Raw genomic sequence first — 10503 nt, 5'->3', positions numbered from 1 at the left:
AGAATCTTTCTACTTGTGTGCATTTGCATAGTTTTAGAGTGTCTAGACTTCAGAGCATATCATCCAGAAAATCAAGGCTGAAATCATAAAATGAAGCCAGTGTTGTCCATGATAACCTAATAACCCAACACCTCCTGCCAAGTGGACTCTTCCATGTCAGAGGTCGTACGTGGTGGGAATGTCCAACATGGCTGCTGATCGGTCCCCCGGGCTGGACGATGGGGTGGCGGGCGATCTTCACACCCGCTTCGCCAACTGGATGGCAGATCTACCGCCCAACCTGCACACCGCACCGCTCAAGGACCTCGCCATCCCCGGTAGGTAGGCCTCAGCGCCACCGATCGTACAACTCGAACGAAGGCTTTTTATACCGGCCGATAATGTTCACTTCCGGGCAGGTGGAAAATGAGATGTGAAGGCCGCCTTCCTAATTTCATTGCTGGATACGGAACGGCCAAGGAGGTCAAGAGAGATCTGCCATTATGCCAACCATCCCCAATTTATTAGATTATCTCCTTTCATGGGCATTCACTATGGCTATGGCTTTTTCCTTCTTATTTTGTTGTGGGCGTGGCAACGACAGGTGTATCCTAAGCCTATCAATATCATATAATATCATAGCGTGATGTTATGTCAAGGGACGTTTTGGGGTTGGATTATCGGTGAAAACGGAAGTAACGCCTACTTCCCTTGGGTACAGCAAAGTAAACACATAATCGATGTGACCTAGACTTATTCAGTGTGTCTTCCCTATTTCGTTCCAAATTACTGGTAGTGTTCATGTTCACTGTTACTAACAGTGTTAGTGTAGTTCGTTCATTAGTAATCATGACCAACCTACACTAATAGTGTTTCACTAATTCACTTCCCACTGAGTCTTGGCTCCCATCCAAGAACTACAGTGTTGTGGAGAATACAGTTTGTGAGTGAAGTTTAACTTTAAAAATGTCACACTCCCTCACATTATAAAATCAATTTTAGCCAGTGCCAACTCTGTGAGGTTAAAAGAAGTTGGAACCCAGGAATGTGGTCCTATAGATATGTGGTCATGCCTGGTTAAGCAGGAATCAAAGTAAAAGTCACTAGAAATCACTACAGGACCGTGTTCCCACTTGACCACATTTAGGGAAATTTGAAGCACTGTTACTTAGTAGTGTTACTGTCAGTTAAGTATGAAAATAAGTCAGTTTTTAGTACATGGTACATGCAAGGAGGTTAGAAAAGTCTTTTTTTTTAGCCTCCTTGGTACATGTATTACCAAGCTTAGCTCCTTGGTGTCTCACTGGCTACTATTCTTGAAAGGCTTGTAACAGGGGCTTTTCCAGTTGGTAGAAATTCTGCTTGAAATCTCCATTCATTTTGCTGGTACATAATTTAAAGTAATAATATGTAATACGTATTTTGAAGTAATGGGTAAGGCAGATGGCAAATCAATACCAGCAGATCTAGTATGATTGATGTTGATTTCCTCAAAGTATTCATTACTGGTTGTTCATTTCAAAAGCAAGTCACATGATTTATATGCATGACATTCCCATGCTGCACAAATGGCTTGCTAATATTGATATTTTGCGATGTGACTGATTCCTATTATAATAGTATCATTGCTTATTATTGAAGGAGCAAAAATGTTACCCGGGCCCAGCTGCCTGGAGGATGTGTAGGAGTAAGTCTCATTCTGGGTATGTACAGGTGTAGGTACAGGTGTAGGTACAGGTGTTTGTATTGGTATGCACAGGTGGATTGTGGATGTTAGTATGTCCCACAGCTACAAGTACAGTCAAACCTGTCTATAGCGGCCACTCAAGGGACCGGACAAATTTGGCCACTATAGACAGGTGGCCTCTGTATAGAGGTGGCAACTTGTAGATAAACTACCCAAGGGACTGACAAAAAGTGGCCACTATGGACAGGTGGCCCCTCTGTAGAGGTGGCCCCTAATACAGGTTTGACTGTACAACTCTCAGGCATAGATTTCTTCATGCATCTTTTTCTTTTACCTCTTAGTCTGGAGCAAGGACCAATTCAGCCTATAGCTAGTGAATGCATTATAGCACTAGAGGGAAAGCAACAAATTACCTTTTCTTTCTAGATCCCTTTAGCAAGAAAATTGTTGCCTCGATTATCCAGATTTTGCGAGCTAAAATTAGATAGTATAGTGAACGGTTTTGGTGATCAGTGTCAAATTAGGCTCCATTACTGTAGATATCTGTAGTGATTGGACTTCCCTTGAGTAGGTGCATGTATCTAAGCGTAATCATGACAGGATCGTTACAGTTACTCAGTAAGTCAATCCTGATCCTTTTCATTGATTGCGATTGATTCCTCTCCTCTCTGATTAGACCCCTGCAAAGCATTTTGTAATACGTAGGAGTCAGAGCTAATGTAGATGCAGCTGAATCTAACCAAATGGCAATTCTGCATTTTTTGGCTTCTTCGTATGCTGTAGGAAAATCTGCATAATGCATCGTCTTGCAAAATTGTGCTATGGTAGGATTTTTTAAAAAGCTACCATAGTGCAATTATTGTAAAATGTTGTAATGGTGCTGCTAGTACTGTGGGGCACTTTGTATATGCTTCCAAACATAGTGATAAAAACAAAATTTATATGATGTACCACATGTACGTACAAGCTAACATTCAACAGTGCCATTTGCAGCTTATGACAAGAGGCACATGATTCTGTGTACTGAGTCTTTTGGGTGTAAATTTATAGGTCTTTTGTAATGCTAATGTGATGGACAGCCATGTATTCTATCATCCATAACAACATTCCCTAACATCAGCATTTCAAACATGATGTCTAGTCCTTCCTGAGAAGCAAAGAGCTTTATGGCATAAAAGCAAGATACCCTGGTTTATTGGCCACTATTTGAAGTCATAAATGGAGCTGCAGTTAAAGAAGTAATGCATTTTACTGTAGTTTTGCATTTTACTGTGTTCCAAGTATGTAGTATGAACATTGGTTAGGAACAGAAATAAATTAATGCTAAGACTTTTACCATACATAAGAATGAAATGGCCCAAGGACACTTCCTATAGTAAAATGTTGATTGCTTTCAAATGTTAGCAAGAAACTATCTAATAATTAATAAGCAGTAGTAACTCTTTCATTCCTTTATTGCCTCCCAAATCATACATGAAAAGATTTGGCTTTGGTGACATACTGCAAATCTAAACATGAGGCTAAATGTCATTGTTTGGCACATAAAAAGAAACCAGATGATGAAACAACATGTCTATTTTTAAGTCAACAAAGTTGAAGCATGCTGCTTTTACTATACAAATGTATATGAGTGTGTGTTCCTGATAGTGTTGTAAAAGTGTTGTTTACTTCTCCTTACAGGTACCCATGATTCCTTCAGTTTCTTCCTGGACAAGACGTCTGACATCTCGCCTGGAGAGCCACCGGAGATCAAGGCTGCCGTCATGATCATGGGGCAGGCTGGGAAGGATCTGGTGTACCGCTGGTCCGTCACACAAGACATCTGCTTCATGGAACAGCTCAATGATGGTGTGCGCTACTTCGACTTCCGCGTGGCGGGGAGAAAGAGCGACAGCTCGCTGTACTTTGTACACGGACTGTATGGAAGCAAAGTGGAGAGCGCTCTGCTGGAGATCGCCCAATACCTCAACACCCACCCAAAAGAGGTGGTGCTCTTGGATTTCAATCACTTCTACAGCATGGTCGACTTCCACCACGAGCGCTTGATCGCCATCCTGAAAGAGATGTTTGGTCCGAAGCTGTGCCCGAGAATGGATCCCGCCGACGTGACCCTGGCCACGCTGTGGGACCGCGGGCAGCAGGTCATCGTGTTCTACCACAACAGCGTCGCCGACCGCCACATCAACCTGTGGACGGGGGAGGCCATCGTCGCGCCCTGGGCAAACACGCCAGAGATCCCGGTACTGGTCGACTTCCTCAACACAGAAGTACGCGAGGAATCCAAGTTCTACGTGTCGCAGGGAGTCCTCACACCCACCGCGGGAACCATCTTGGGGAACCTGAACGGCAGTCTGAAGGACGTGCTGGCGACTCCCGTCATGCCGCACATCCTGAAGTGGTTAAACGGGAGGAGACCGGGATCTGGCAGCCAGGGGGTCAACATCATCATCGCTGACTTTGTGGATCTGGCCGAGTTCCTGCCAGCAGTCATCAACTTAAACTACAAGGAAACTCTCTAAGACTGGGGAACACAGTAACCAGTTCTAATGTCATGTATTGTGTGCATCAATGTTGTGATTCCAACACAAACATTAGGCTTCAGTTGGCACAGCTGAGTCTCCTTGTAGTGTAGTTGTAAATGTTAGACGTGTACCCTTTTATAGTGTGCAGGAATATTTATGTGTGACCAAGAAAAAGGCAAAATCTCAGTGTCATTCAGACACTAATGTAAAGTGTTATTGTCTTTTGTGGAATATCACAAATGAATGGATGTGGAGTATTTTGCATGTACACAGAGCAGCTGTCATAAATGACTTATTTCCTCCAGGTCAAATCTATTGGTTTATACAACATTCCAGAGGGAATAGCTAAGTAATGGAAGCTGTTTTACCAGTAGAATGACCTGAGTAACAAATGAAGTAAGGGTCAGTTTTGTCCAACACAAACTCCCCTTCTTCGAGCAATTTATGTATATGTGTATTGAATCTGATGTAGAAAGGAAATTATATGTAGAGAATGGAATTATATGTAAAAGCAGATCAGTAATGAAATTATATGGAGAAGATAAGTGTACAGAAAGAAAGGTAATATTGGTCAGACATGTGACTCACATGACAGAAAGGTAGCAGATGAAATACAGTAATATATAGTAGATACCCCAGAAAGTAACTTGACTGTGATCCTATCAAAGAAGACTGCATGTATGTATGTTTAATATCAGCACCATTTCTTCCAGATACAAACTATAATGAAATCCATGACATGAATCATGATGAATACCATTTGACTTTCATAACTATGTATTGTGTTGAAAACACTACATTTCCAATCAAAAGTCTTAAATTTTTTTGTAGGTTGTTCACATGTAATATGTCTTACCTTGGTGCATTGTTAATACACTGGAGAAGCTGTCTCCCAAACCAGCGTGGCCAGTGCAATTTTGTGCAGTACTGTCAATACCTGCTAGAAGGCGCTTGTGATCCATGACGAGGATCCCATCAAATGTGTTGCCCTTCAAGGTTCGTTGGAGGCCAACTGAGGCCTAACAAATACACATTCCATGCAGATGTATTTTTCATCATGAAGAAAAAGTCTTTTAACAACTGAAAATGAACAATTCTACTTACATATTGAGTGGTGGAAGACTTTCTGAAGTGTACATGTAACGTTATATGTAAATTGATAATTATTACGTTCATGTTGTAGTCTCCCCTCAAGACTGCCTTCAGCTTTTTAAACTAAACTCCAAAAGCAAGTGTTATTTTCCTATTGATTATGTATCAATGTCTTCACAATCAGCAGCCTTTTTGCAGAATTTCACTTGTGGTGAATTACGCGATGTGTGTTTGGATAACTCACTAAACCCTACCCATGCACTTCCTTCTTTGTGAATATTGTCTGCATAATATATTGTCTGCATAAATGTGCACACCAATTGTTCAAAAGATATCAAACAACACATTAAGTTTTTAACATCACCCCTCAAATTAGTTTTGTAAGCAAACTTTTGCCAGGCCATATCAGACACATTGAATTCAGCCATAACTTGAGATAATTTAATTAAAGAGCACTTAGGGAGTTTAGCAGAATACTAATACTTTTTGATGTATGCAAGACTTGTGCTTAGACATATAACGTGCATGTCTGTTTTACTTCCTAAGATTGATATCTATCAGAAAATAACACTCTTTTGTAGCCTGGGTACCATCCTATTTCTACCGGGGTTCCCTACACTCACTTCCCTAAAAAAATAGGGGTAGCGAGTGTAAGGAGCCCCGGTAGAATACGGATGATACTCAGGCTAACTCTTTTGTGGAGTTTAGGACAAATTACCATCTTATTACACTTTTATGTATCAAGCTATGCCCCAAGGTAGATCAATTTGGTCATTGCTGGGTTATATCTTTCCTTACAAATACAATGAAGAGAGTCAACAGATAAGACTGGAGTCAACAAGTTGTTTCTGCAACTATTTATTATTACAAGTGTGAAAAACTGCAGTGAAAATTGCACCTTGTGGTAATGAAGATCTCAGTAAGAGTGTGGCACCATAATGGGACAAGGCATTCTATAGAGACAATTTCAAACAACACAAAGCAACAAGAGGTTTCTCTATAACCCGAACAATTCCTGGAAACACACTCTTGGTATGCTTCATAATGAAGACATGTGGGCATGAGCAAAAACCTTGTAGTTCCCCCAAACATATATTCTTTTAAATATCTACAGTAGTCTGATTTAACAATAGGTGATGTTCAGTTTGAAGTTGAATTGTCCATGGGCACTGAGTATATTCCATGATACAACACACAGACTGAACTCAGCAAATAATCCAATATCAGAATGTACTCCTTTAAAGTCTGAGGTCTAAAACATTCCTCGTGGACACAAAACCTCAGTCCTACATGCAGGGTCTTACTAGTTACAATTTTTTCAAATTATGTACAAAATGCAGAATTCATTTGAAATATGTGTTGGTCACAGGGTTGAACACAACAATGGCAAGGATATTCATGGCTGAGTTCTATAATGGGAAGGGGAGAGTATGAAATAAATGTGCTTTGCTCTGCCTTTATCTATATGAGGTTACTCCCAAAAATCTAACAGTTCAACTTTGGTAAGAAAGTATACATGTACAGATATTTGCTGTTAGAATGCTGGTGTTTCATAACCAGGAAAGAACATATATTTACTTGCCACATTTTACAGATGGTGACTGATTCAAAACAGACAGAAGGACAACATGTTATAGGATATTGTAGTAGACAAACTGCACACTTTACTAGATAGTTTTTTGCTTACTTATTTTATGGCTGATACAAACATAGCTCCTTTCCTCCGAATATCACACCAGGTGCCGCACTTTTCCTCACTATATTCCCATACTCTTGCAAGATAATGAGACTTGCTTCACCTAAGTTTCACATTACGAGTACTTGTTGTAACACACAGTCAACTGGTGTGGCTTGATTACACGTAACCCCAAACAGGCACTACACAACATGGCACTTGGACAGGCTCTACACATGATGCACAGGTTCTTTACACAGCAGACAAGTATTACCATTGAGCAGACTTTTGCATAGACAGCATCTTTCAAAAGTTCAATAGTTCTAACTCTAAGAGTAAGAAAAGGAGAATGATTACATTTTCACCTCAAGGCATTTACAGCTTCATACCACAAGAAATGTGCATGTTGCATCACTGAGCTAGTTGCAATGGCAACTTTACCTATTCTCCAAGCAGAGGTTAGGCTCTGGCTGTTTTTTAAACGTTTTTTTTTTTTGTCGTTTTTATCAGGATTCCTATTTTGTACTCTTTGTTGATATCTTGTGACCCGATAAAAATGACTAATAAATGTAAAAAAAACAGCTGGAGCCTAAACTCTGCATGGAGAGTAAACTTTACCCTAAACTCTCTTGGGTAAAGATCTTTACTTACAAGTACTGCAGGTACATCACACTATGAAGATGCATTGCTATCTGTAACCTTAGCCATGATTGGACTGAGTAAGCCCCATACAAAAACAAACTTCTTGCCTTATTGCTAATGACATTTACAAGTATTTACATGAGTGTCTTCTGTCCTGAGGTAGGGAACATTTTTACTGTTCCTCTTTCTCCAAAAGCACCTATTTACACAGTAACATCACTTAATAATACTTCACAGAAATATTCTACCACTGAGATTAGTCGTCCGAGCATAAAAACAGTGGAAAGCATTTTGACCTTGGTGTCATCACAATGTCAAAAAAGATGGCTGCCACTTAGAGTAAGACATATTCATTTCCCATGATGCTCAGTTTTATGACCAAGAGTGGTAACTCTTCTTGTAATCTGAATATATCATCTTCCACTTGCACATACTGGGTATATATAAAAGCACTTTACTATGACTTAGCTTGCTTTCAATATTACAAATGGTCATCTTGTTTATAAAACAAAACTTGCCATAGCAACTAGTGATAATTTTTGTCCAATATTTCTTTAAAATTCTTCTGGTATGGGATGAGATCATACAAACTCATCCGTGTGAAGTGCAACATCTTGTTGAAAACTGTTCTCACAAAGGTGTGTGGTTTGCACAAGGGATGATGACAATATGCATATCAAAGGTGTTCCACACGTGGGTTCCCTGAAGAATGGCCTGAAAGTACCAGGGTAGGATTTTTTGCATATCGGTTTGTTGACTGGTGGTGGCTTCCTCTGGGCTTTCTTCTGGACTGTTGGGGAAGTTTGCTGCAAACCAGCTGCAACAGTACATGTAGGTGTTCATACAGCACAGCCGGCACCTGGTGCACAGGAGAGAAAACAATGGCTTTCAGTACCTAGTGTACTATCAGTCAAAAAGGCCTTATCAAGTGTTTTCCTACACTTCTTTCACTGGCATTTAATGTTAACCTTGTACTTTTTTTAGTATCACATTCATCAATTCCCAAGGAACTATTAAAACAACACTGTTGATTGACACCAATCATACAACACATCCACAATACTCCAACTGATGTTATACTTGATTTTTAACATTTAATCTAGAATTTGTTACCTCACAAACATCTCAGTATTGCCTGTCAGTTGATACAGCTTCTTACATCAGCAATACCCCAGCACACATGTGACACAGTGTGATGTATCTACTATATATCATAGATGACCCACCATCATTGTCATACGAGCGTTCCTGGCTTCATGGATTCCTGTCCCTCGATCCACTGCAACATTTCCTCACTGAAGGCCTCGGCCAACCCTTCCTCTGCCTCCCCAAAGCTGTAGCTGTCCCGCAGGGTGTCTGTGTGCGACTCCGATAGCGACCTGCAACATGGACCACACAGGACCTTTAGTCAAGATGTTAAAGGAACCTGGACTACTGTTGCATTGTTTGCTACACTATTATGCTTTTATTTGTTTCTGTGAGCATCTCTGGGGCAGGTTATATACATTATGGAACATGTTTCCAAGCCTTCTTGGTAGGGTTGGTTGGTTGACTTTGAATGTTAACAGTTACCAAAAGCAAAGACTCTACCATGCCATCTAAAATCAACATCACTAGACGTATACAAACATATCAACATCACAATGCAACTACACTGCACTACGATTTTTGTGACTAGATCATGCTCTATGATCTCAAAAACAAATGTTATGTATACATTTCTTTCAAGCATAATTGACAAGAACAATTATTAAATTGACTAATTCTACAGCAGCAGTTTCATCAGTCAGAGATGCAGAAAGTAGATGATTGTCACTGGAAAAAAGGCAGGAGCATAAGATGCTGTTATGAATGTGATGTGAGCACTTGATATGGTGATTGAAGCATGATGTAAGTTATTCATCTGAAATGACCTAGGCAACTAGCAAGCCACAGTCAAACGTTGCTCCTTGATTCATGTAAGATTCATTGCTTTTGAGTCTTCAACCAAAAGCAGCACATTTTTCCTTCAATCCAAGCAGCCAGTTGGAATTGCACATGCACTAAAGCATGCCTCATACATTGTACTCCAACATGCCTATGTTCTCATAAATCACTTCTTTCATTACACCATTTAGTCCAAACTTCCTTTTTGTCATTCCTTTAAATTGTATAGAAAAATAATTTTTTTTTCAGGAAATTTGAACAAAAACTAACATTCATTTTGCTCCTTGGATGTACCCCAAGGCTTCATGCTTGGACCATCGCAAGAAGGAACCCCAAACTTTGTGCCAAAAGCAAGCCAAGCGGCAGTCCTACTGACTGGTTAGTCATGCCATGGCTATTAGTTCCATGATTGTTGCAGGGGTTGGGTCAGGCCTGCACATGTACCTGACAAGTCTGGGTGGCAGTTCAGGACTAGGGGGCGAGTCATGTTCAAAGTCATGCCACCATGTGTTCCTGGGAAGGGTAAGACATTGAGAGACAACATGACTTCACTGTTATCCCATTCTTCTCACAGTTCTCCACTGGTGCTCATACCATTACCACAAAGAACAACATCCAAAACGTATGAAAATATCATACACAGTGAATGAGCACAGGCCAATTGGTCTACTGAAGGAGTCTATACTAGTATATGAAATATTTGTATTTGGCATTATGAGCAAGACATTTGCGAATACATAGAATTGTTGAAGTCTCCTAATGTTGTCGTTTCTAATTGTAGGTCACTTTCATTTGTAACGCATTTTGCTTTGATATGCTCAAGAACATCAAGACTCCGAGCAAATCCCTAAAGAGAGATCTTGTGTTGACCAGTCTGTATTGCATGAAAAGAAAAGAGAGCATGGTTTGAGAACATGGATCACCTGTAAAACTGCCATTAAGAGATAAGACGATCTAAGTTGCTCACCTGGAGGAGGCAC

The 10503-nt window shown here is 40.3% G+C and overlaps 2 protein-coding genes across 3 annotated transcripts in view; one reads left to right on the top strand and one right to left on the bottom strand.

Moving 5' to 3' along the window:
• Window positions 1-135: 135 nt before the first annotated feature.
• LOC118416130 (PI-PLC X domain-containing protein 3-like) lies at window positions 136-5544 on the top strand. Of its 2 annotated transcripts, none has more exons than XM_035821206.1 (2): window positions 136-317; window positions 3347-5544. In XM_035821206.1, exons 1-2 carry the CDS (start codon window positions 179-181, stop codon window positions 4183-4185), a joined length of 978 nt encoding a protein of 325 aa, XP_035677099.1. In that variant the 5' UTR covers window positions 136-178; the 3' UTR covers window positions 4186-5544. The 2 variants fall into 2 exon arrangements, with proteins under 2 accessions (XP_035677099.1, XP_035677100.1); XM_035821207.1 differs by lacking the exon at window positions 136-317 and adding an exon at window positions 2029-2284.
• A 578-nt stretch (window positions 5545-6122) lies between these two features.
• The window catches only part of LOC118415322 (FERM domain-containing protein 4A-like), a gene marked incomplete in the record, with an annotated part of 41501 nt that continues 37120 nt past the window's right edge, over window positions 6123-10503 (bottom strand). The window contains 3 exon segments of the mRNA XM_035819825.1: window positions 6123-8456; window positions 8824-8976; window positions 9968-10036.

This window comes from Branchiostoma floridae, chromosome 5, assembly GCF_000003815.2.
Source record: "Branchiostoma floridae strain S238N-H82 chromosome 5, Bfl_VNyyK, whole genome shotgun sequence".
Taxonomy (NCBI): Eukaryota; Metazoa; Chordata; class Leptocardii; order Amphioxiformes; family Branchiostomatidae; genus Branchiostoma; species Branchiostoma floridae.
This window is presented reverse-complemented; position numbering and strand designations above follow the sequence as displayed.

Bases quoted from the DNA above. Each gene is read 5' to 3' on its own strand.
- LOC118416130 (XM_035821206.1), top strand. From the start codon at position 179: ATGTCCAACATGGCTGCTGATCGGTCCCCCGGGCTGGACGATGGGGTG. The intron at 318-3,346 runs GTAGGTAGGCCT...TTCTCCTTACAG, and splicing joins CAAGGACCTCGCCATCCCCG to GTACCCATGATTCCTTCAGT.